Source organism: Fringilla coelebs (assembly GCF_963513975.1).
Source record: "Fringilla coelebs genome assembly, chromosome: 5".
In the NCBI taxonomy this organism is placed as follows: domain Eukaryota; kingdom Metazoa; phylum Chordata; class Aves; order Passeriformes; family Fringillidae; genus Fringilla; species Fringilla coelebs.
The window spans coordinates 6,231,218-6,258,802 of NC_140033.1; the positions used below are offsets into that span (position 1 = coordinate 6,231,218).

At 39.1% G+C, this 27,585-nt stretch overlaps 1 protein-coding gene across 2 annotated transcripts in view; it reads right to left on the bottom strand.

Annotated features, from left to right (window-relative positions):
• Nucleotides 1-25,736, bottom strand: part of USP6NL (USP6 N-terminal like) — a 111,911-nt gene extending 86,175 nt beyond the window's left edge. Inside the window, exons 1-2 of one of the 2 annotated variants that reach the window (XM_084206286.1) lie at nucleotides 25,650-25,736; nucleotides 20,553-20,642 (exon numbers count right to left, since the gene is read on the bottom strand). In XM_084206286.1, the coding sequence (XP_084062412.1) occupies nucleotides 20,553-20,556 (4 nt within the window). In that variant the 5' untranslated portion in view covers nucleotides 20,557-20,642; nucleotides 25,650-25,736. Of the gene's footprint in view, nucleotides 1-20,552; nucleotides 20,776-25,649 lie in introns of those variants that run through there. The other variant, XM_084206287.1, reaches the window with a different exon arrangement.
• Between the last annotated feature and the right edge of the window lie 1,849 nt (nucleotides 25,737-27,585).

Genomic DNA, 27,585 nt, shown 5'->3' on the forward strand with positions numbered 1-27,585 from the left:
TTCCCAATTTATTGCTGGAAAATTTAAACACAGTCATCCTTGGCTGGCCCAACATTTACACACCTCATAGGCCCAAACAGTGCAGTGACCAAACATATGCTTCCTCTTGCATTCTTAAAAAAAAAAAAAAAAGTATTAAACTGAAGTTTTCTCTAAGGTTTCTCTCTCTCACACTGAAATACTGCATCCCTTTTTAATTCTGTGATTTCAATTTAGTTGTCCCATCTGCTAGAAGTGTTTTAATACAACGTCTCTTTTTATATCCCAACATCAAGGTGATGTTGCCAATTAAGTTCTGCTGTAGCCATCTGTAAGAGGAGGAAGGGAGGAAATAAGTAAACATGAGTATTTCTTCAGTAATTTTATACATCCTGGATTTCAACCAAGCTTTTAGTGATGAAAAAGAAGAAAATAATTAGTAGATTTATACTCTACATGGATTTCTCTAGGACAAGTAACATTTGAACTATTTTTTAAAATTCAGGTAGGTTTCAGATCCCATAAAATGTTTTGATTTCATAAATAAAACAATGGCAACATCTTAAATTTCTTTACAACTTCATGTTCACCGTCAGACTTACAGGTCATGTAAAGTGTTACTCCTCTGACAATAAATGACTAGTGGCAATTTTTTCCTCTAACAAATCTGATATTATCCGAACATGGTAAGGGTCTGGAGTTTACCAAAGACTAAACCCATAAAAACCAAACAACAAACTCTACACACTCAGCTTCACTGCAATTGGAAGACTATGGAAAACAATTATGGGGCTTTTTTTTTTCCCCTAAAAATATTGAATAATTCAATTTTTAAATAGCACAAGATTTTAAAAAGTATGGCAATGTGAGACATTATAAATCAAAACCAACTGTTTAGCTCACTTCATGTATTCACTAAGCAAGACTCCCAGGCCCACCTGAAGGATTTTCTGATGTCAGCCTCAACAGCCAAAGACTGAAGACAAAACCAGAACCACAGGTCTTGCACTGGGAGACAAGGTGGACACTCATGCTCACACTGCCTGACTCTTTGTGGGATTTAGTCTTATAAACCACCTATTTATCAACCTCTTATGATACAGAAAATTAATTTAACCTGTGGTATAGGTCACGGCCACAATGAAAACAGACTGGTCCATAAAAAACCAAAATTAGACTCCACAACTCTGTCAGGCTCTTCAGCTACCCCATTAAATCTACATTTCATGAACCATTAGTAATGGGTTTTTTTTAAATGGCATTCTGCAGGAATTTCTTCTGCAGGGATTGAATTTTCATCTCCACAGTAACTGTGCTTACTGCAGACCTTATAAGAAGCTGCTGATGTTGAATGATGGATGCAAAAAGACACTCTCTTGGCTATTAACTGTGCTTCTAAGCCTCAGTTTGAAAATAAATCTTGGGAAAATTGGAAAGCAGAGGAATCCTTTCCCCCCTCAACTTTATGTACTATTTATAAAAACAGTTACTTGGTTAGGACCTTCAGTCTTAAAGAAGTTTTTAACTTGATACTACATATGAAATATGCAATTAACACACTGTGCTCCTTTGTAATATTTACCTCCCAAGAAATTATATTCTAATAAAATCACTTTTTAAAGGGAAAGAGAAGGATGGACCTGAGGAGTGGGATTTACAATCTTTACAGTTTAGTAACACCAATTTGAAAGCACTTTGGTAAACACTTCACACATCATCCCCCATGTCTCAATTGATTCACCTCACATTCACAGTAGGCTTCCTAGCAACTCTTTCTTTACGAGACCATTTTTCCATTTACTGAGAACAATACTGAGAATGAGTCATTTCTGCAGAATACAGCCCTTCATGTACACCAGATGCTTAATGTTGCACACTGTGAAGAAAAAAAAACTAATGTCTACTCAAATTACTGTATCGATCACCAAAACCTGTCAGCATTTTGCATCTTGTGTAAATGTTTTCTTCAGAATACTTGAATGTTTTTACATGTTAGGATCTTAATATTGCTCATCAAAATGCATCACCAGGTTCTGTAGGAGCTAACACCTAATTAGCTCAGTTAGTAGTAGCTTGAGAATACCACCCAAACAATGACCAAAATTAATGTCTTTCACTAAGGGAGTAAAACAGGAAAAAAACCTGAAAGCTTTAGAACTGAGAAAGAGCATTTCCTCATGTTTTTCAAAGCTTCCCTTTCAATTCCATTGAGTGTGTTCTTATAAATCAGTATTTTTGTGGATTTTGGTGTTACATCTTTTTAACAGTTCTTACAGTAGTTCTATAAAAATCCTGCCTGACTAGTGAAGTACGTGCAGAACAGACAAGTAGAGCTTCTGTCCCTTCATCCTTCTCTGGAAGCAGCACAAATCAAATATGAACAGTGAACAGAGCTGAAGTCAAGTAATTCACTGGGATGAAACTATTCAACTCTTGGGGGGGATTTCAACCAATCACTGCAAAATCTAAGGAAATAATTAGGAAGCTTACCTTTTTTCTTTCAGAATAAGAAGGTAACAGCTGAGCCCAGTTCTACCTTCACTCCTTTTGTTTACTTACAGAGGTGTTTCATTACCTGACTTGTTACAATTAGAGCAGCCTGATGTTATTTGATTTGAAATAAAGGTACTTGCCTACCTTACGTTACACATAAGGGCAGAACAGAAAAATGACACAGTAACAGGCAGATGCTGTAAATCCTAAATTATTCACAACCTATTCAATACAAAATAAACCAGTCCTAGAAAATTAATTCTAGTAAGAATGAAATTTTTAAGTTATCTCTATAAATTATTTAGTTTCTCTACAAACCAAATATTTAGCAGTTGCAAATAATTAAGATGTAAAAGACAAAAGAAGCGTTTAATCAGTTCCTCATTAGATGTGTGCCAGATACCACAAAAGATGGCACTACTTTAGCAAAGAAAAAACAAATGTTCAACACACTGAAGTAAACAAGAAGAGCATTTAAAGTCAATTGAATTCAAACAATCATTGATTATTTCAAGGAGTTTTTCATACACTTGCAAGAAGCATTTTGGATTTTGAAGTTAGTTATCTAGAAATAATCTAATTGCAAAACCAAGCCAGAAGTGCAGCTGTGCACTTCCAGTCTCTCATTTCCATAAGCACTAAAGAAGCCTGGTTTTGCTCTTAATTCTCATTTAGAACATTAAGATTCTAAAAACTATTTTGATGGGTTTACACAGAATATGACTGCTATTTTTACATCCTGAGCTCTCCTGGCAACAAAAATACTTTTACCACAAAAACAAAACAAAACAAACAAAAAAAAAAAAAAAAAAAAGAAGAAGAAGAAAAAAACAAAGGAAAATCTTTAGCACAACAGTAACAGTTACAGATGCTGACAAACTCAATTTTTAGCATCATAAGCGTCACTGGGATTCTCTTTGGGAAAGCAGCAGTTGCAAAAACGATAATAATTAGGCTTAATATAGCTGCAAGCCAAATTATGGCAGCTGTACATGCCACAACAAAGAGCATTTTTAACTATCAAGAATGCAATTTAACTACAACCAAACTCCCAAAATATTTCTGATTCACAGCAAGTTCCTGACAACACTGAGTATATCCCAGAGCTGCTCTTACCTTTCCTGGCAGCATCTGTTCTCCGTCTTGCTGGTGACACCAGATCCTTTACAATCTGTAGCACTTGAATCATTGCTCCTTAGCAAGATCAAAGGAACGAGGTGCTCCTCTAAAATTCCAACAGGTTTCATTACTACACCTTATTACATGGCTGTCTTCAGTATGCTCAAGCAAAACTGCTGCAGGAAGAACTCATCTACCTTCCCAGCAAGATTTCTGCCTGACGACTCTACAGTCTGGGGTGATGGATTTAAAGTGACTTCAGCGCAAGGAGACAAAAAACCACAAGCAGTCCTAAATGTATTTCTACAGAACATTTTAGAATTGTTTACTGCAGAGAACACATACTGATCTCTCTAAATAAAGTTTAAAGGAAACATTCACAAAGTAGCTAAAGGAAAATAAACCCCTTGAAACGAGTGCCGACAGATGCAGTGTGCTCCCCTAGGCTCGGTAACTAACAAGTGCGGCTGCATCCTCTTTTCAAGTCAGTCTCAGTTCATGAAATTTCACGTAATGCTTAAAGAAAGACTCCGGTGCAGCGCAGAGCCAGCGTCAGAGCCACCAACAGAACTAAAATTAAACCCAGCCTGCAAAAACTCCATCAGGCACAAGCAAGCTCCTGCTAGAGACATTCACTGGGCTCCTCTTCTCCCCCCTCGAACAGAAACCTCTGACACCCTCATACGTGACAGGAATTCTCACACACCGGGAGGCACGCTGGAAATCCTGGGAGGATTTCAGGCGTTCTCTCACCCACCACCAGAGGCCCAGAGAACTATTTCAGCAAAGGTATTGTCATTACTTTTGTCAGGTAATTTTAGGCAGACAGATTGCTGCATGTGCCCCACAACACTTTTAATGACATTTGGAAAATGTGCAAAGGCCCTTCAGAAGTGCCTTTTGTCAAAGCCTCGGCAGAGCTAACGCAAAAAAAAAAATCAATCCTGAGGAATCATGTTTTAATCTGATCACTTTAAATAACTGTCAGGCCTGAAGAGGCTCTGTGAACACTTCAGAAAACTGAATTCCTACACAGCACTGCGAAGCCTCGCACACATACAGATCAATTTAGAAAGCCAACTACATGTTCTGAAAAATCCTAACATGAAAACAAACCACAGGTCACATTCTCTGGCCTTTAGACCTTCTGTTCCCATTGCTTAAGTGTTAGATGGGGAGGAGGAGAGGTCATCTCTTTCCATTTTTCCATTTCCAGCTGCTCATCACAAGCATTTCATTTTAAGATTTACTGGCATATTTATCCATGTCCATGTCAGTCTCTTGAATCAGAGAGCATAGGAACAACAAACTCTGTCTGTTATGTCAGTCTGATTCACAGCCTGCCCATTAATCTCTGCTAGAACGAAGAGCAACCCAAAGTTCTATCCTATTTGGTTAGTTAAAACAAATAAGACAAGTAAAATCCTTCTCCCTGTCCAATTTCTTCTCCCACTTTGCAAACATTCAAGTGTCCACCCAAGAGGAAGCTTGAAGAAACATTCTTCAAAATGTTGTTACAGGCAGAATCCTCATCTTTTCTATATTAAAAATAATTTCTAACTCCTGGACCTGAAGTTAAATTCCAGGTTTAAGACCAATGACTTTATAGCTAGAGAGGTTTGGAGAAGATCACTACAAGCAGACCCTTCCAGAACAAGTATAATTTCAGAACATTTAAGCAAGATGTAAAATGCAGGGTTGTGCAGTGAGGTTTACCTGGAGGTCTGTTATTTAATAATCCAGCGCTCAAAAATTGCTGTTTGAAGAATTTTTTTCCACAGTTACCTCACCGTGAGGTGTTTGTTCTTTATTTTGTTGGGTAATCAAACACCTTATCTTCAAGTCAAAGATATAAAACCAAAGAAATATCATTATTTACAACTATATTACAATGCAAATTTTCTCTAAAAAACTGATTTCTAAGTTCATGGTGCACAAAACACAACTACTACAGAACTACTAAACTTTTGATGGTCCTGATATTGACATATTATGGATAGGAGGAGAAAGAAAAAAGAGATTAAGGTTGAATAAAATATTCAGTAACATCCACTTGGCCTTCCAAAGCAAGAATACACCTTGCAGATCCTACAGTTGATTTTTAAATGAACTTGATTATCTCATTGCTACAACACTCTCAAGTTCTAGAACATGGAAAGGATGGTGGACTGACAAAGATTAACAATTGGGAAGGGGGAGCAGAGGAAGAAAGAGCTAAGAAGACATGACTTGTACCTACTTTTGTGAAAAATTATTTTAAAAGAAAGAAATTAAGCACTTCAGTACCTATTCCCAACTGAAAAAAGGAAGTAATTCCTTTTTGTTCCAAACTGTCCCTTACCTTGCTGGTACAGGTCCCTGTCCTCCCTTTTTAAAAGTTATTTTCACATCACACCTGCCTTCCTCAATGTGAAACAGTTTCCAAAGTTGGTATGCACAGCAGTTACCTTCTCTTCTTTATTGTGACAATTGGCATGTAGAAAAAAACTGAAAAAACTCACAAACCCTTAAAGTAATTTTGGAAAATGTAAACAACATTCCATATGCAATGTAAAGAAAACGGTGCAAGTCTGAAGCAGGCATGATAAACGAGAAATTTCAACAAATCACTGAAACTTTGAAGAATTACACAGTAAGCTTGGTGGCTGCTATTTGTGTTTCCTCAAATCAATTTATACACCAAGACAGTAACATGAAACCTGCTTTAGTATAGAGGCAGTACCAAAAAGAATTCTAGAAATAAAACACACTAAATTGTATAATTTCATCTGTTACTTGTGAGTCAGAACTTGGTTATAGTTCACTCTTATCTTTGACTGATACTGAACTAACTGATACTTCCATACAATCTGTCACTACAACTGCCACCTCTCAGACCACACATCCTGCTAAAACACCCACTGTGGGCAAGGATACACCAGATGGAAGTTCACAGCAATTCTGACACAGATATGCAAGGTGAACCACAAAGAAACCATGACATATATTTAGTGTAATAATTTCAGTCGATTCTGTTTGAGAAAAAAAGTAGTGCTACATATTCAGTGCATAGACCACTGATCTCTGCCAAGCATTTTTCCTCTTCAACAGAGAGCTTGCTAAGCAATATGTGCTTGATGATGTTCTTGGATTTTGCTTTTCTTCCTTGACTTCAAAATTGCAGGGAATACAGAAATCATGGACATGTTAACAACATGATGAAATATATTGGTATTGGAAGGAACAGTTAACCAGGATGGGATTTTATGGATCACTGTGTACAGCCCTTGATCTCTCCCAAGCATAATAAAAAAATGACCTGCATCCTGATTAGTCAGCTATCATAATTCAAAATAAAAATGCTTCCGTTAACATAATTATAATTAACTGATCTTTGGAAGCAGCTCTTTTTCATGAAGCATATTGCCAGGAGGTAACACATTTACAGCACAAATGATGCTGCAGAAGGATGGCTCAGTGGGTATTTGTCAAAGGTACTTGACAGGGGGTGGGGAAGATCAGAATTTAAGTCTGAGGAAGACTTAATATTTTCTCTTTCACCCTCTTCTTCTAATCTGTAATGTTTATATATTCACAGCATTCTGTCTAAGCTATTAAAAAACCATCAAGAACCCTCGGGGTTTTCCCAGGCAGCATTGCAGCCACCCAAAAAGTGCCTGCTTGTTGTGTCCTCGTTTACAGAAAGATGCACAAGCTACTAACAGAGAAAAACCCAACCCACTGCAATGGCTCGAGGGCTCTCATTTATAGGAACAACAGCCCTGCACACATTAGGGTTGAGATGTAAAGTTACTGTCACTGTTCTTCCATCTCTTATCAACCTGAACTGTCCAGAATTCAGATATTCTGCATATGGATTACTCCCAACATCTCTGCAGAAACCTGTGCAGGTCTGACTTCATCATCCTCCCCTGTGCTCCCCATAGCCAGAATTGCATCCTTTTCCCTACCTGCTAGACTACACACACGGTTAAAATGCCAAGCTTTCAGGCCTGACACCCCAGAGAATGGAGAGCCCATAACAAAATGGCCAGGAAGGTCCTAGCCCAGGGCAGTTCTGTCACTGACAGCAGGATCAAGCCTCAAGTCTTCTAGAAAGCAAGTAAATACATAAAACACTTCTGGTGACGTTAGTTCTGCAAGAGAGCAAAGTCTGACGTTAGAGGCAGGAGAAGAGGATTTACAAGGGAGCGGGGTGCATTTGCTCTTTGGACCCTCCTCTCTAGTCTGGAACACCCAGAAGGTGTTTCAGCACCCTACAGTCAGCAGGGCTGTGGGCAGGGCTGTCCCAGCAGGGCTGTCTGGAACAGGGGCTGTAAAAACTCCAGTGCCATCAAAAGTGAGGGCACCTGCTCTTAATGACCCATTGGAATGTTTGCTTTAAAAGCTGCAGTTTCAGGAACCACACATGGCACAACTGCTTCACCGTCCCTCCCATCTTAGCAAAGAGGCTCAGAAAATCATTTTCCCATCAGAAACCACTCTCTCATATGCAGGATAAAAGTTTTCAAGAATAGATTAAAGGATTAAGGAAATACAAGTCAAGCAACAGGGAAAAGATTCTTTAAATATCAAATAAAAGGAAGAGTATATTATAAGAACATTTGCATAGTCCCTTCACAAAAAAATAAAAAAAAAAATAAAAAAAACCTGATGATTTCTTTCAAAAACAATGAATTCAGATAAAGTCTATCCAGCAGCTAAAGCATGCACCTTAACTATCCCCACTACCCCCAGAAACATTTTGTTTTATGATACTCCTGTCATTTCCTGTCCTGAAATTATTATCTCGAAACAATTAGGCATTGAGCTCTAAGACAGGCAATATATCATAATAAAAATTATTACTACAGCTGCTATAAAGTAGGTTATCTATTGTTTCTCACTAATATTTTGAATTAATTTTCCAATCTCTGAACTGAAGCTTACAGCTTTTACCAAGTTTTCAATAATCTATCACAGTTGGACAAGAATTCTAGAGTTTCAAATCAATAACTAACTGTCCCCATAAATCTCTGAAACTTTAAATTTTTAATCTTCATTATTTTCTACAGATCATTCTGTGAAGCATGAAAGAGGCAAAAAGAAGAAAACCTAATGCTCTCAAGAATTCCTATGTGAAATTCTGATAGCCTTTCTTGTAAAAATGACTGCACCAGTGACAACTCCCTTTATTATTCAGGAGATCATTTTTCAAAAATTACTGCTTTTGGCTATGCATTTTGCAAAGCATCCAGAAAAATAAATAAACATCCTCACAGTCTTCTCAATGGTCCTTCAGAGTCAGTAACTGCTTAATCCAACGAAGTTTGCATCCACTTAGGAATATTTTTTTCTTCATTTCTAGCAGGTTTGCTACCAATTTTAAAGCATGAAACTATGGCTGCAGTTTTTAAAAGAAACTGATGCAGATCTAGAAGCCTTATTTAGAAGGCATCTTCTAGGGAAAAGAAAGTAACCTGATCTAAAGGCTAGAAAAGTAATAATTTCAAGAGAAAGCTATTTCTTTAAAGACTGTTTTTCTTTACACTTTAAACATACAAGAATGTTGTTCATTAAATTCAGATGATGGAAAACTTCAATAAATGGTCAATGAAAGTAATTCTACCTGTTCCAGGAAAAAACCCTATAAACCCAAAACAGAAAAACAAATGCTGTAACTGGAAAAAAGGGAAGACAGAAAAACACATTCTGCAGAGCTTAGGGCACTCAGTGAAAGAAAACTACACATTGAACAACCCCATCCCTGCTCAGGGCTCTCACTGCCACCCTTCTTGCACAGCTTTCACTCTCTCAGCTCTTGCTACAACACATTCTGCACGTGGCTCTAGACTATATTACAAGACAGACAGTGAGTCTCCCAGAGAGCCACGAGAGCCAAGAGAACTGCCTGTGTAGATGACTTTTATCACCCTGATAACAGACACCACACACTAATGGAGATCAGTATCAGAAGTTTGTGCTCATGTAAGTCTTGATTCACTCTTCCAAAAGAAAAAAAAACTTACAAAAAGGATAAAAGCATGTATAGATGTACAATTTATTTTTTCTTTCCAATAAATGTGTTTTGTACCTGTCACCTCCATGACCAAAGGGTACTGCTTCTTCTTTGCTCCTATATTTTCTGTAGCACTGTAAGTTTAGACATACAACTGCATCTAAAAACTGCACCATTTAGCAATAGTTCAAAGGGTTCCAAAAGCTCTTAGATATTTCACCCATAAAGACCTGGCAAAAGGAATAGCTCAGGCTGCAGTGCAGAATTCCTTAGCTACAGAGGTACTCATGTCTTTTGGGTCTCTGTGATTAGGATTGTGTTAAGCAAGCTACAAACCATTATGAAAATGAGTAAGAACATAATCAGAGATTCTTATTGTGAATCGTCAAATTAATTCAATTTCTTTCTCTTCACACTCACATCATGCCCTTAAAAGGCCAAATGGTCACTTTATAAGGCTCAAAAAATGATGAAGAAAGCAACAACAAAGCAAATGGAATTCCACCACCACTCCCCACCCCCTCCCAAAAAAAAGGTTGTCTCTAAACAGTTTATTTTAAATGACGGATAAAATAATGTTTGGTGGGGTTTTTTTTAAACAGGAGGAAGAAAGAGGATGGTAGTACAAGATCCCATCTCAGTGAATGAACACACCCCACAGGATTTCTCAATCTTCCTCAGATTAGATGGCAAGTTTTCATATAGCTTTAGTTGCAAATGAAGATTTTTCTGAGAAGAAAAAAGTTGCATACTAGAAGTCTCAAAAAGAAATCAGACTTTAATAAAGCTGTAATAACAATAACAAAACCTATTTATAATATATTCACCAATAATATGCAGCATTTCAAACAGAATATGCAGCAATTTTACACTGCCTGGATTTGGGTCATGGCTGTAGTGCTAATCAACAAATTTATCTTAAGCTAAAGGATATCATTAAATGTTCTGTCAAACCTAAACACACAGAAAGAAGCCACACTAGTCATTAAAGACTTCAGTTTTGCTACATTAAACAAAAATCAAAACTATTACTATCTTACATGTGCTAATACTGAAGTCAAAGTACATTCATTAGTTTAATCAGGCATAGACTGATAAAAGTGAATGTGTGTTCAATTAAAAGAAAGTAGAAAAATAAAAACTTTTAATTTAAACCCTTACTTGGTTTTCTTTTGAAGAGGATATAAATGAGACTAATAATCTTGTACCTCCCTGAGGCAAAGAAAAACTAGGAAATTCTATGCACTGCTATTTGTTAGCATGATTAAATCCTTCACTGCATGTACATTTCTAGGCTGATATTTAATCCAAGTAATAAAATGCAGCTGTAGAGAGGCACCAGGAAGAACATCAAACCTTATTAGTCCACTGCAAAATACACACTATTTTTATTAAGCCCATGTATTTGCAGCCATAGTTTGTGCAGCAACTAGTACACAGTGTGGCTTTCTGTCTCTGCAAGAAAAATCAAAACTTTCAAAACAAGTTTTTGAATACTTTGTAATAGGCTAATCTCATGCTTAAGGTGGCATCTACTCCCACAAATGCAACCTACCATAGTAATGAAAACACTGTTACAGAGACACATTCAAAGGAAGAAAAAATTCAACATTTCAAAAGTAGCCAATGGAAATTAACCCAAAGGTGTCACAGAGCAAAAGGGAACCACCCTCCTTTAGAAGGAAGTGTACTTGGGTCTGTTTGCCTCCTGCACTTGTGTTCTAATGGGACACACCATTACCTGTCACGTTCAGACCTCTGCCTCCTGCTCTCCTTCTACGTTCACTCAGAATGCAGTCTTTCGAAGCAGATTGTAAGTAATGTGTTTTAAAAATCCAAGCTTGGCACTTGAATGTGACAATCATGCTAACTGTGACAACTCACATGCTCCCACTGTTGAACAGTTCTCCTATTCCCTCATCAATGAAAAAATGGTAGAAACACTTGGGTATCTGAGACTCCTTTAGTCAGCTTCACCTTAAGACAATCAACTTATCCAAATGAAAAATGTCTTACCTACTTATTCTATGAACAAGAACACAGCAACCTACTAACACTGTCCTAGTTGGGCAGATGGAAAACTAGTGTATTTACTGTTCTCTATGTTCTCTGCAGCTGTAGAGAATTTAAAATTGTGCCAAGTTTCAGCCAACAACTGCCATGGTCCAGACAAGAAGGGTTACCACTCTACCCAGCATTACATTGAAGCACTGCAACCTGGCATTTTAACTCCCACTGGCACTACACCAGCGCTACAGAAGTGCCATCATCCCCCCTTGCAGGGGATTTATCCTTATTAAATGTCACTGAATAACATCCAGGTAACCTGGCCTTGCTATATCATCCACTGAACATACAGTGTTAAACAAAAACAGAAATTGTGTTAGTTCTTCTAAATGGATGTTCCACTTAATGACTGATTGCATTAACGAGAGGGAAAAAAAAACACTCAAGAGCCTTACAGTGAGTTTCACGTAAATATTATTTCTTTTAGTTTGTTTTAATGCACAGGGAATAAATAAATACTGAAATGTCGCTAAAAGTGACTCATTAGGCTTTGCTCTAAAAAGAAAACTTTCCTACCACATACTTAGAGAAAAACGCACAAATATTTTTGTCACTGCTTCTGACATAGAAAAGGGTGGTGGAGACAGGAAAGGAAGCGAGGAAGAAATAAAAAGCAAAATTGACACTTTTCAATTTGTACCTCATCTTTTTACAGCAAGCAACAGACCAAATTTTTTTCTCTCCTGTCCTTCAGTACCATGACATCCTTCAAACATTCTTACAGTAATTTGATGCAACTAGGGAAGAGAGGAAGCTAAAAGCTTGTCTAGTTTTTGAAGCCAGATATAAAATAATATGAGCTGCAACTGCACTGCAGCTCCCAAGGCAAACAGGGTCTGCAGAGCAGCCTGACCACAAGCACGGCTGTGGCACAGCACCACTCCAAAAACTCAAGAGCCGCAGATCACAAGTGTCACCTCCAAAGCTAAATTTGGTGGAGAGCAGGAAATGAAGGTTATGCCATTGTACTGTCTGTATAACTCAGACACAGTAGCACCACAAAATAAAACTCCTCATATAATGCTGTATAAAATTCTACTACAAAGAAAAAAACAGAAGGAAAAAGCTTTCTATTGAATGCAACAGAACATTCTGGTGAGAGACTTACTTCCCTATGTCCCTGAAAATTCTGGCAGGTCTGACTGGTGCTCAAAAGAGCTCTGAGTAAGGCTTTCAGCACTCCACCACAGAATTAGGCAAGTTTTCAAAGAGCTTTTCAAGGCGAAAACAGAGAGACTGCATTCAAGAATCCTCTCCTATGGCAAACCAAAGTGCTTTATTAAAACAAAGTGCCCTTATACATTAGTGATCTGTTAGATTAATGACTGCCCTGGCCAAAGCACTGAGGTTCTACAGCGTGTTGGTATGCCTTCCATTCTGGAGACCATTATGTTACACAAAATGAAACTGAGAAAAAAGAAGGAAGAGAAGAAAGAAAACACCACATCACACCACGTTCCCAAATCAGAAGAACTTGGGAGTTCTACACAGATTTGTGCTTGTTTCAGAAATTTTGAGCAGGGTAGGAACAGGTTTACCAATAGCCTTGAAAAAATTCCAGTGTTATCTTGCCAGTCTCCCATATAACTTTAGGAATTAAAACACCTTAATTATAGGGGAGAGGGTCCTTTGTAATGAGAGCTTAAACAGGCCTTATAATCAGCTGATTAATAGGGTATCAAACCTATCACTTAAGTGCAGCTACTTCGTTACCACAAACATCTGCAATCCTTGTAAATGCTGCAAGGATAACAGGCTGGATAGTTTAAGTAAAGAAAAGATCTTAAACAAATATGGAGCCAATAATCTCGCTGACATTACTTACATAACCCCACTTCTGGCAACAACCACCAATATTTTCCAACTGTGTTACAAATCAAAGAAGTTATTTCCTATCAGTAGCTGGGTAAAGTATGTCAAAATAGTTTTTCTTGAAACACAGTCAATTTAGCTTAAAATAACCACACATCTTTTAAATCAGGTGCTTTGTTTCTTGAATATGAACATGAATAACAGCATAAAATGAGACTGCAGCTGAATTATTTTTCATAGCTGTGATAAAGCTACACCATTGAGCAGCAGTACTTCACTTTTCCTACAGAGTGATGCATATTACTCAATCATTTGTATGGAAAGTGAGAATCAACATGACTCACAACAGGCAAGGAAAGTCCTGTGAGAACCTCATTTAACACTGCTGTTGGGAAAGTTCTTCTTTAGCCCATTTCTAATCCTTCATCCCATTCAGCCGGTTGTGAATTCTTTGATTCAACAGGAAATAACACCACCATTAGGGAGCTTAAAACTGCAGCCTCTAAAAGTCCTCCTGCAGTAACTGAAACATTGTTCTGTGACTACACAGTGCTTATGGAGAGAAGGGGATGCCCACCCAAACATCTACATTTATAACTGTTGCTTTTCATCTGTATTTTGGTAAGGAATTTCTGCATCCTTCCCCCTTTGGAACATATTTGAATACCACCCTCAATTTATCACAGGATGAACAGGATTGCAGAAATATGAATTGCTAACATAGTGGCAGATACTTGATACTCACTCCAGAGAACAAGGTTACAGTGTTCTTGTGCCACTCACTCCTTCGGCTGCAGGAGCACCAAAGGCCCACCATAAAGGCATCATTGTGCAATGTTCTACATAAAGGAGCAGAGAGAGAGGCCCAAAGACTAAGGTTTAAATTAAAAACTATGTAATGGGAGAATATTATCATGCCAAAGGCATACACTCCTATGTATGCCAATTAGTCATAATAATTCAGCACTCCTAACTGGCCATCAATCAAAACAGAGCCAGACAAATGTTAAAAGATTCTTCTCTTTTATTTATAAACACATAAATAGAAGAATTTTACTATCTCCAATGTAGGTATATCATTTTACATTGTAAAGAGAAAATAATTACATAAAATATCACAAATAAAACATGTAATGAATGTTTAAATATAGATAAATTACTATCACAACCATCCTTTTATCATCCTTGTATTTTCAGAGACACACAGCTAGAATATCATAAAGTAAATAATTTGTAAACAATCCAACCTTAATTTCCAATACAAACATGGCAGAAAAAAAATGAAGTGCAAGTGCCTAAAAAGGACACATTTGGGGAACACTGTGTGTATATGAAAACACTGGAACTCCAACAGCATTAATGATGGTAATTTTCCTGCCACAGATCTCCTGTCAGCTCAAAACTAACAATAGTTTCCTACCAGTGCCAACATTTTGGTTTACAAACAGAAACTACATCTCTTTAAAAGCAGGTGTCAAGTTGCACTAATTTATTCAGGGAAGCCCCATCAACCTGCCAGGAAAAAGCCCAAATGAAAGAAGATAGATTTAAAGTGCCCTTTACTAAAAAATAAATTAAAAAATAAATGTAACACCTTTAAAAAAATATTCAGTCAATGTACCTAAAATGTAGGCAAAGGGTTTTTACCATTTTCATTTTACTATACAATTAATTAATCTAAATTAAACAGTAAATATTTTACAGTACCTCTTTTTTAGCAAAGCCCTATAAATGTGACATTACCAAACTTGAACCTACCACCTGCAAACATAGCTTCTGGATGTGATTAATACATTTTTGGTAACTGCAACCTCCTGCAAAGATGCAGCTTCATTTCAGACTATGGAGACTGAAGACTTATTTTGTCAAACTAAATATGTGACAAAATAAAAGTCAAAAACTGTTTATCTGCCTCTTTGACCAAAAAATAAATTTTAAGTGCAAGGGAAGCCACAACTTAGCAGCCATAAATATCCTAAAAAGTGACCAAAAATAAAGGAAGGATTATGAAAAGAAATTTTAAAATTAATTTTAAATCTGTTTAAATACAGACAAATTTCAAAAAGCTTTCATTTGAACAAATTTCAAAAAGCTTTCATTTCAATAGCTGTACTATGGCAAAAAAATCCACAAGGTCTGAAAAGCTGCATCATTAGATCAATTGAATAACTAAAAATCCAATATAATAAAATGCAAATATTAAAATAACAAGTAAGTTTCTATTAACATGCCTGCATTTCCCCCATGTGATACATCAGTTTTGTGCAAAGTATTTGGGTTTATATTTTATTGCTACTCATGCACCCTGTGTATTCAGAGGAGCAGTTTAATTACAGTATTGGTGAGAAACTGGGTCACCCAAGATCTGATTAGCCCTCTGGAGATGCCTCTTGCTTAGCATAGAGGAAGCCCAAGATTACCACATTCCTGAACAACTTAAGCTACAGTTCCATGCACACTTCCAGCAAGGCAAAACCAGCATTTACCAGAATCTCACCCACAGATCACTGATCCCCACCCCTGCACTGCTCTCCCTGCAGAGCAGCAGTGCATCCACGGCTGCAGCTACCTAAGCAAGAGCTTAGGGAGCCCCCCAAAATTCCAGTCATCCTCATGAATCCTCCTGTAACAAGGAAGAATGCAGGAATTCAGGCAGGCAAAGGACACCAACCCATTACTGGCAGGGGCAACATTTTAAAGAGGTCATGAAATTTTAAGACCCTGAGTTCAGCCTTGACTCCTGCAGCCCAAACCTTTCTAGTGAAACTTCAATAAAAACTTCCTGGTTGAGACCACAGAGATTTCTGTAACTCATTAATTCTGATCCCTGAATCTGTATTTTGAGTCAGAAAATCTCCAGCCCAGCTGCCCACAGTCTCACCAGGTACCAGCTGCACTACAAAGAGGAGAAAGAGCATCAAGCAGCAGTACCCCAAAAAAAAAGAGATCTGAAAAGTTAAGACAACACAGAAGAGCAACAGTGAATCAAGACCAGTGACAAGTTCTCCTACTACAAGATTCCAGAGCCAAACAACAGCATGTCTTTTTCATGCTTCAACACCCCACTACAAAAAAGGTAATAGCATACTACTACTGATGCAAATTCTCATGTGTCACTACAGTTACAGTGGTGAATTCACTTGACAGCTTCAATAAAAGAAGTGGAAAAATTAAATAAACACTGATATTATCAATGAAACAATTTTTAGGGGGTCACTAATATACAGTAGTTTACTATTTAAGAGTCTTGTGGGTTTCCTTCTTTTTCACATGGCTGAGTTGCAGGGGGGTTAATATTATTTAACTCTTAAAAATTTTTACAAATATTTCACAAGTCTTCAAAGTCACCTTTTGCAAATCTGCATTATGACTCCTTGTCCTCTGTAGCCAACAATCCTTTATTAGTCACAGTTTCAGTTTCTCATAGAGAATTACTATTTCAAGTTTTAGGAAATATAACCCAGGACACACAATAGCTTCTTCTCTATGTCTCAAGTCACAGTATTTATGAAGATTAGAAGATAACTGTGCTGTAAAATCACAACAATTGTGAAAACACTTCACTAACTGAAGCTTCAAATTTGCATTTTATGACTAGGCTTTCAGGGTTCATAGTTCAAAACTAAAACGTGCATGTAACATAATAATCTGATATCCTTTAACTAGTCATTATTATATATTGTTAAAATATTTTAGTTTCTTTGTAAGCTTTCCTTCCCCAGCATGCAGTTGTCTCAGTGAATCAGAACCTAGACTTTTTCCTTTCTTTCATTCAATCTCAGCTCATTGCAAAGAAATGATGACTACAGAGCCTCTTCCACCAGATCATTCAGGTTTAAAATTATTTGCAACGCTTTACCCATACTACATAAAATGCACAGCCACCTACACTTCGGGTAAAACAAACAAAAAGCCCCATTATTAATTTTATTAACAGTTTGACTTGGTCCTCAGTTCACCACAGATTCATTCTGACACATCAGGAGGGGAGCCTAGGGGTGGGGGGGAAATGAGCCAGCCTTAATTACCAGACTTTTTTTAGGACAGGGATGCCCAGAACACTTTCCTCAGCTGCAAGCACAGAAATAATAATGTGTAGAATGATTTAGGCTGGAAGTGACCTTAAGATCATCCAGTTCCTATGCCCTGCCATGGACAGGGACACCTTCCACTTGACCAGGCTGCTCCAAGCCTCATCCAACCTGGCCTAGAGGGACTCACTACAGCACTGCATCTTGATCTGGCTGACCTAAAATGTTAAGGCTGACCTTAACATTTGTTTTAGCTCCCAAGTTCATTGTTCCTGCACAGGGAAATTGGCAGCCAAAACTGTTTCTTTACATACAGTATGAGAACACAGAAGAAAAGAAACAAAATCTATGTGTTCAGAAATCCCAAAACCACAAGGTTTTTCTGTGAACACAGACTAGAAAGCCAGAGCTGTAATGAGAGGTCAAGGTATGTAACCAACCATCAAACAGAAGCAGCCTTTAATCACACCAGTGTGGGCTTGATTTGAACTGGTGAGGCAAAAACTGCCCCCATCATTACCAGGCCACACCAAGCATTTGCAGAATGTAAGATTACACTGCACAGCATCTCTCAAAATGTGTTCTCTCACACAAAATGCGTTCCTACTCTCAGTCAAAGAGAAAGAAAACTAGAATTGATGGGAGTGAAGCACAAAGAAGCAGGTGATCTTCCCAAATGCATGCAGCATTAAGTTTTTTGTGTGTTAGAAATAAAACTAAAAGCAGAAAGACAAAGTGAGGAAAGAAATACTCTGTAAGTTGGCACTGCATCTTATACATTCAAGGGGGAAAAAAATGAAGATGTCAGCAGCTTGTTGCAATAGTATGCACTAACCTGAAATTTCACTGCAGAAGCTCAAATAATTTCAGTGTACTGACCTTTGCTCAAAGGAGAAAAGCAGGAAAATCCCCAAAAATAAAGAGCACAGTTTATAACATTAAGAATTTATCATGATGCTACACATTTTCTGGTTACTAAATATCTGGAGAAAATGTAGATTAAACCAACTCTTTCTGGGGTAGGACATTCTAGGCATGTTGCATCCACCAGGATTTCTCTGAAAAGTTACCTTTAAATACAAAACAAATCAATAATCAACTTTACTTAGCTACATTTGATACTATTAGAAGCCCTTTAAGGATATGACCTCAGTGTCCTTTAAGGCATACAATGGAAAAGCACAATTTCAAATACAAATCTGTCTTACCCTTACTCCCACCATTTTTAATACATCTAACTATTCTAGGTGCTCACAGATTTTGTGAATAAGCACATATAGAGAACTATGCAAATAAATGCAGCTTCATAAGCTATGGTACTTACCTTATGGACTGAGATATTTAGGAAAGAGGAGCATAAAACTAAGGACTGTGCTTAGAGTTCAAGTTACTCTAAAGTAAACCATAAACTAAGAAATTCAACATCAGCCAAACAGAAAACATCTAATCTTCTCTAAACCATATTTTTAAAGAGTGGCACTTTGTGTTGTGCCCTTGAAGCCCATCACAGCACAGGCCCCAGTATCCACCCTACCACAAGAATGTGGCACCCTGCATTGAAGAACATCATTACTGACCACCACAAAAAGTACTGCCAAAATGTTGTCTTGCATTTGAATAAGGGTCTTCATCCTTCCTACTGAACAGCTGAACCCTCCAGCCTGGAATCAGCTCAAAATCTGGCCAAAACCAAGGGTGTTTTGCTCTAGCACTGTCTGTGTCTGCAGTACCCAAACCAACATCACCACAGCAGCACCCTGGAAGTCACACTTCACACAGCAACTGTGAGTTAGTTATTGGTTATGTGTAAGACTGCACATAAGGCAATCAAAAACACAAAAAGCTCCATAAATGAAGATTCACATACAGTGTTTGACAAATCAGGATGTTTGAAAAACTGCCTGGAAAATTGTCCTCTATGCAATACAGCAAATATTTTAACTATCAGAAAGTAAACAATTATTAATAGCAATATGAAAGAAAATAGAAATAAATCTGTATAAAAACTAAAATAGTTCTACCTACACCAGCATGAACCCAATAGTTCAGAAATTCTTCTGAGCCTTTTTTTGCTGTAATTTTTCCTCTGCTGCATTAAGCAAGCATTTCCTTCATCATTCTTTTTTATTTCCAGATGTCAAGAACAATCATTTTTCATTTAGTTTGACAAGAAATTTAACCAACAATTTTCTTTACTCATTTCCTCCCAGAAACTCAAATGGTCTTATTTTACTAAGAAAGGATATAATTATCCTATGAACAAGATTCTTTTCCTTCAGCATGTTCAGTACAGTTGTGTTGAAGCTGAGCTACATTACAAATATAGTTCCTGTGCAAACCTTATTTCTACACGACACAAGGCCAAGTAACATTGCTGACAGAAGCTGCATGAAGAAGTCTCACATCTGCAAAACTTATGAGACCTTCAAATACTCAAAAGAGTTCACTAAAAAGAGGTTATCTTACCCATCAGATATGACCTAAAGCAAAACTTCCGGTGCCTTTCATCTGGTTTTTTCCACCATAACAGACATTAAGTCACGGTTTTCTGTGGCTCAGATCATTCCAATACATGCCAGAATTCCTTTGGGATCAAACATCTATACTGGAATTTGAGTAACATACATATTTTTTTTCCTATAAAATGAAGTCTGTTGATTTCATGTTGGATTTTTACCAGTTATTTTAATTTACTAGGCAGTCACAAATTTTGGAATTCTTAGCAAACCCAAGGCATTTTCCCCTCAGAGTTACATGTTTTATTTATACCGAATAAAACAAACATCATCTTGTTACAGAACTCAACTTCTTGAAAATGAGACCAGACTACAGAGAAGTCTTACAGAGCACACATTGATCAAAAATATGCAGATTAAAAATGGCATCTGCCAACTCTCAGGTTTATGTGGTTATTTTTACAGGGCTGAAGACACAAAACTCAGTATGAATATTTTCAAGGAAAAACCACCTCCCAAAAGCTACTACAGAAGTACAGTTCTCCTAAACTACAACCTAAGGGTTTCTTTTTTTCTGAAAGAAAGAAATCTACTTACTCATGACTGGAAACTTCTTTGTATATAATCCAAGACGGGTCTTGAAGCAAGGTATCTTGTTAGAGAATGTTTCTCAGAGGTATACATGTCCTGAAGTGGGAGGAAAATAAAAACACAGATAATTTTTTCAACTTCAAATCACTAGAATATATGTTTACATATAAACTGTCTTTCCATCCTCTTTGTTAAAAAAAAAAAAAAAAAAAAAAAGAAAACAGAGATGTGTTTGTTATGACTGGGGAGCTTTAGTGCTTATGGATGTTTATCGACTCAAAACGGGCACCTTCCTCTAAAAATCACGATTTAAACTTCTGTATGCACTTTGAAAAAAAAGTGCTATAAAACAGTGTTTTGAACTGCTCCCAAGAGATAACAAAGTTAAAAGTACAAGACTACAACATAGATATAGTAACTGAAAATTCCTAAGTGGTATTTTCCTTCAGCAACCTCAGCTGGCAAAACAATGCAAAAAGACCCTACTTTTTAAAACACAAGAAATGCAATTAAGATTACTAAACAAGCACAGGTTGGCACTGACATCAAACATTTCCTTCTCAGAAACAAAACCTGAAAGAGCTACCACTTCTAACAACTATAAACCTGCAGTTCCAGCAATTCCTCATTGATTTCAAAAAAAGATACCCAAGTAGGGCAGATATGGATTCACTAACAATAAGCCTGGCCCTCCCTGAAGCCAAATATAGAGGACATAATCTCCAACAATGACAGCACAGCAAGTACATTTTGAAAAATTTATTATATAATCTCCCTCCTGCTACTAAAAGCAAGTTTATCCAAGTCTGGTAGAACAGTTAAACGAAAGAAACTTCACACACAGCTGAGGTGAAAAGAAATCCAACGTATCTATTAAGCTGTACAGAGTTTTCTTCTAATACTGGCACAAATGGAGACTATCTGTAACTTATGTGATATTAAGGAATATTATGTGATATATTTCCTCTTTTCAAAACAAATTAGAAGCTGCTGAACCTCACCACCTGTGCTAATCCAGCCAGATATCTTGTGCTGACTCAGATTTCTGAGCTCTTCATGCTCAAAAAAAAAGCAAAGTAAAATGCAAAAAGACATAAGAAGAGATTTAACTTTTCCTAAATTATGACTTCAGATAACACTTACAGATCTACAGCACATAGCAAAGTAGTACAGGAACTACCACAAGACATCACAAGACGGTTCCTTTATCAACTGCTAAAACACTTTAAAAAAATAAAATAAACATCAAAGCCACACACACCATGAAAAAAAGAAATCCAGCTGCCAAAAGGAAGCCTTTGGTAAAGCTGCAGATTGGAAATTACAACCAACTTGTTTGCACTGAAAAAGTAACACAGGGAAAGTACGGAAAGACAGCAGCTGAAAAAATCCACACACAAACATTCCAAAATGTTTGTCTCATAAGCAGAGATGAACACAAAGCCATGAGATGCTACGTCAGGGAAGAACGGTTTGGACTGCAGGCCCTGTCTTTCCATGAACGTCTCCTAAATTAAATATTTAAGCACACACAGCCCAATCAAAAGTGAAGTGTCTGTTAAAACATATCATTAGAACTTGTCAGCTTCCCCTTGATTACTGGTGTCAAAATTAGCAAATATAACTCCCATGACATTTAATTATTTACTGGGCTAATAACACCTGTAACGTTAAGAACATCAAATGGATCAGACATCCCTCAAACCAGGTCCAAAGCACTTTTGACCAGTTTCACACTAGCTTGGGGCCCAAATTCTTCTTGTATCTTATGCATAATCAACTGCAAGACAAGAGTCTTGCATTCAACGTGATTTTCCAGAGGCATTATCTCACCTTAGTTTTGTAAATATGAAGTAACAATACCTTGCCTCTGAGACATCGTGTTACATGACATTTTATTGTGTGTATGTACAGGAAAAGGCTGTTCATTAGGAAAAAACAAAACAGCAGCTCTGAAAACCACTTAAGGCTAATAATAGCTTAATTATGCACCCTCATTGCTTATAAAAATCTTGTCACGTAACACTGAGGAAATGAGATGGGGATGATACAGAGGCTCTGTTCTACCTAAATGTGTGAAAAGTGAAGGCTCCAGTGCACCAGAGCGACCTGACCTCCGACTCCCAGCCACAAAGTGCTGCTCCTCTGCTGCCTTCAGTGTCTAAATATTTTGTTTAGCTATTGCTAGCATTTGTTTAGCACGCAATGCAGACTTGTGGTAAATTCAGCTGATGTTCTCTGAAACAACACTACATGTGTGTTTTATATAATTTCCCTTGTAAATAACTTTAAAAAAAAAAAAGAAAGTTTTGTCTTTCATCTGTAATTTTGAGTACAGCAATAGCAAGCAGTATTGAAAGTCAACACTACCAAACAGACAGTCCCCCTATTTCTATTTCGATTTCATTGCAATAGCAACAGGGATGTGTGTTGGAAACTAAACTGTTTTCACTTGGCTTTCTCAGCCAACCCGATTTATTTCGATGCCTGAGAGAGGGTTCTCTCCTGTACAGAAATACTACCAACTAGTACAAAACAGAAAAAAAGACTATTACTTGCTCAGTGTCTTTCTAGAAGACACCATCTTGGAAAAACTTTTAATTCAAAACAGTGCCTGACACTCTTTCCGCTTTTGCTTGCAATCAACAAGGCTATAATAAAAATAAAAAATAAAACAACAAACCAACCCACCCACACATACCATTGATCTCTGTCTTTTCCTCAAGAGCTAACCCTTGTATTCCACCTCATGTTTCCTACAGGGACACACATCTCCTCTCTCACTCCTGGGAGTATCACCTCCAGTGGCTGTGAAACTACTGGCACTTTAGCTGAGATTTGACAGGAATACCTGCAGTGAGCAAAGCTCTCTGAAACTTCAAATTCACACACACTCACAAAACATTCAATGACCTGTTTCCATGGCTGGTGCCAGGTCTCTTTTTTACCCAATACTCTGTTTCAGGATAATTAGCAGGAGCCAGATTGCAAGCAAATTACAGCATATTGTACTTCTATGCAGTATGATTCTACTCAGAGATTTTTTCTTTAAGTTGGCAATTAAAGATTCAGGTCTAGCCTGTGTGTGTTACTGTAGGATCTGTTTAAGTTAGATACTAAGGAGTTAACATAAAAAATTTATATCCCCAGTTCCCAAGAACCAGCAATCACAGAAGCAGCGTGCAACTGCCCTGCTTTAACACACAAAGACAAAACAGTCTAAAGAGAGCCTGCCTTGCACAAATCAGTATTTTAGTGTCATTTACCATCTTCTTTAAACCAAACATTATGGCCCCTCACGGAAAACAGACAGATTTCAGAAGCACTATGTTTTAGAGTTGCACAGATAGCTGGCTGGCAAAACATTAAGTCTGAAATTGGTGGTTTCTGTGCTGTATAATCAGAGGGCAGAGGAACAGCTGGTTAAAAGGCAGTTCTACTAAATACTTATTTTACACTGCATCTCAGCTGAACTGACTTAAAAGTTAAAATCAGAAACAACAAAAGTTTAAAAGGAGTAAAACTAAGTCACTTCAGAGCACAATTATTAAAAAGAACATAACAAAAATGCCTAATATAGCACCAAGCCTCTGAGCACCCCAGCTCAGTAAAACGCCCAAGACAGCACAAACGCACAATTCACAACAAAGTGCAATTGCTACTGTTTCAGAACCTACAGAGAATCACTCACTGGCAACAGATGAGGAAGCACATGGAAGTACAAATGAAACAAGCCCAACGACACACCCTCCTTTGTTCATAGCAGGAATATTTACACTACAAAGCGTTGAGGCAAATCGCCTTTAGTTTCAGGCACTGCTGATTGGCCGCTGCGTTTAATACACACACGCCTGGTAGAGTTGGAGTTTCGACTGTCACACAGCAGCTCTAGATTGCAGGGCGCGCAGCAAGCTAAAAAACCATAGAAAACAATTATTTCATATAATTATCTTCACTGAAATGAGCCTCCACAAGATACATTTGTTGTGAACAGGGCAGATACGGATCTGTTTTCACTCCACTGTAATTCAGTGAAAGCTGAAAACCAGCTTCCCTCACAGCCAGTTTTCAGCGCAGCTGCCTCCTCCAAGCAGCAAACGGCACAAAGAAAGTTATTCTCGAGCATATGCGGGTGAACAACTGGTACAGGAGTTTGGAGACAGTGACTTTTAAGTCACCACTTGACTCTCGTTCAGCTGGCAGCTCAGTGGCTTCGGTGGTTTTCTACAGGCAGCCATCCACGCCACAGAAAGAACCTGAAACACCTGATAATAATTGGCTCTTTGCTGGCAGTCCCAGCGGAGACTGAGAGCTGGAAGAGGGCCATGGAGACCCAGGGCTGAGCACAGCCGGAGGGACGCCCTCTGTCCCAGCCCACCGCTGCCAACCTGGCACTTTCCACCACATACCTGAAGTATTACAAAAAGCAGAGGAGGGAGCAGGTACAGAGAGAGCAGCGGTGCCAGAAAGTCACATTAAAGGGTTCAGCCATAGAAATCCTCCCTACTCCCGACTAGGGCGGCACTGTCGCCTCCCACATGGCCAGAAGTGTGGGGCTCAAGAAGGCCCCAAGTGTCGGACCTACAGCCACGACTCCCTCAAGCACACACGCACAGCCCCCCCGCCCCGCTCTGACTGCGGCCCCTCACGCCGCCACACCTCACTCCAACCTTACAACGGGACCAGGGGCATCTCCACAGGGCTTCCCCCGGGTTCCCCCGGCTCCCCCAGCTCTCCCGGCTCCGCCGCGTCCCGCAGCCCCCCACGCGCCGCCCCCTCCCCAGCAGAAAGAGCAGGGAGCCTCCAAAAACACACACACACCCCTCCACTGGGAATGGAACAGTCCCACCACCCCAGTACCCTTCGGGAGCCGGCTCCCGCCACTTCCACCTCTCCGGCCTCGCGGGGGGTTGCGCCCCCCCCCGGGGGAGGATGGTAGCGCCCGCCTCCTCAGCCGGGAGGAACTCGCCCGCCTCAATGGAGGGTCCGGCGCGGCACCTCCACACACACACGCGGCCCCCCCCGCACCCCCGCAATGGACGGGTCCAGCCGGCCATCCCGGGGCCGCACAATGGCCGGAGCAAAGTCCCGGCTTGTCCTTACCTTTGCTCGGCTTCCTCCTCTTCCCGGGGCCTCCCTCCGCCGCCTTCCCCAGCGGCGCGTCCCTGCTCGCTGCCCCGGGACCGGCAGCCTCCGACCAGGAAGTGCCCCGATGTGACACCGCCGCTATGGAAACCCTCCCCGCCCCCGCCCCTCCCACAGGGCTGACCCGCCGCCGCCGCCATCTTGGGCTCGGGACGAGGCCCCTGCCCGGGGCCGCGAGCTGCTGTGGGGAGAAGGTGGGGAAAGCACAAAACAGGCCTGGTGCCCTCAGAAACTCCCTGGCTGTGCTGCATGAGCTGCCAGGGCTCTCAGCGTGGACACCCATTCTCCTGTGTCCAGCTCTGGGCTCCTTAGTGTGACACCAAAAACATCGGGATAATTCAAACTCCCGAGCTCTTTATTTTATAGTGTTGGGGAGTAGGCGTTATTTTATTCCCAGCAGATAACTCCAGCCATATGCACTCCATTTCCAAAACTTTTCACGCACACATTTTCAGCAAACAAATTAGTGTTCATTGGTTCTAAATTGCATAACTCTCTTCGTTAATTACTATTCTATTAGTTATTGGTTTCTTGCTTCTAGTGCTAATTAGTCCACATTTTTCAGCCTTTTTATCAATTTTTCCCTGACAGAGTCTACAGTGGTAGGCTGTAATGTCTTTGTTAGTCTCCTGTTACTCCAATATGTCCTTAAAGAGCCATGAATTTTGGATCTTTGGTGTCCAGCTTTTCTTTGTTCATTGAAGCTTATCAGGGTTAGTCTAGCAAACCTGAAAGTTTCAGTGATCTAACACTAAATCTGTCAAAAGAAACTTAGCAACGTGCTGGCTAAAGTGGAAAATTACACTGCTTGAGACTAATACACTGCTTTTGATTAATTAAAACAATACTGTAAAAAATTAATTATGAAAGTGATATAATTTCCAACAATTCCTCCCTTTGGAAGTGATTTTAATTATTTCTTTTAAGATTATTTCCACTTAAATCACTGAATATTTCGCAAGATTTATTGTAACCAACAGTGCAGCACTGGATGGTAATGAAGCCAAGCAACTTGGATCCCTGTCCTGGGATGCAGGTATTTGCCAGAGGATCAGGAAAAGACCAGGAATGTTAAGTGTGAGGGAGAAATACCTTTGCAAAGAAGACTTTTCAGTGTGCCAAGACAAGTGGAACACTCGGAAAGTACCTGGTGCCTGAGAGAATTATCTGTGCTGGAGATAATCTTTCCAGATAACAAGCAATTCCCTAATAATCCAGTCAGCATCCAGTGTACACAAAACATGTTGTCATGTGCCAAGTCATTGGGAGTTTTGGCATGGAAGGAGAGAGAAGAAGAAGTGGGCATTCTGGTTTGGCAGACTCCAGAGACATGAAGAAACCATCTCTGCCCTATTATGGGCCTACATCTCATCCATAGAGAGACTGACGGAGGATTTCTGGAATTTAAGAGAGGCAATTAAAGACGGCCACCAAAAATTTTTAGAGGCCCTTAAAGAGGAAATTTTCCATGCCCTACCACTAGAGACCAGTCTCTGCTATTAGGAGCAGACATCCCCCTGTTCAAGAGAGAGGAGACACCCCACCAGGTAACCTCTGGTTTTACCTGCATGGAGAAGAGGATGAGGAGCTGGGAGGCAAAACCCACCTCTGCCCTAGCAGCAGGGGTATGTGAGTTGAGGAGAGGAATGACTCCCACAGGAAGCTCTTAGAGGATAAATGCTGCTCCAGTTTCCTGTGGGCGAGCCCCCAGGCACAGCAGCAGGGATGATGTTATGTCCAAACCTCTCCAGGCCAGAGGGACGGGGTTCACTCATGTAGCCGGCAGATCGGGTACAGCTCCCACTGCTCGATGTGCACGGAGATCAGGAACCTGGGAAACAAGCAGGAGTTAGAAATGGAGATGGATGGAACACAGCTTCACAGCATAGAATGG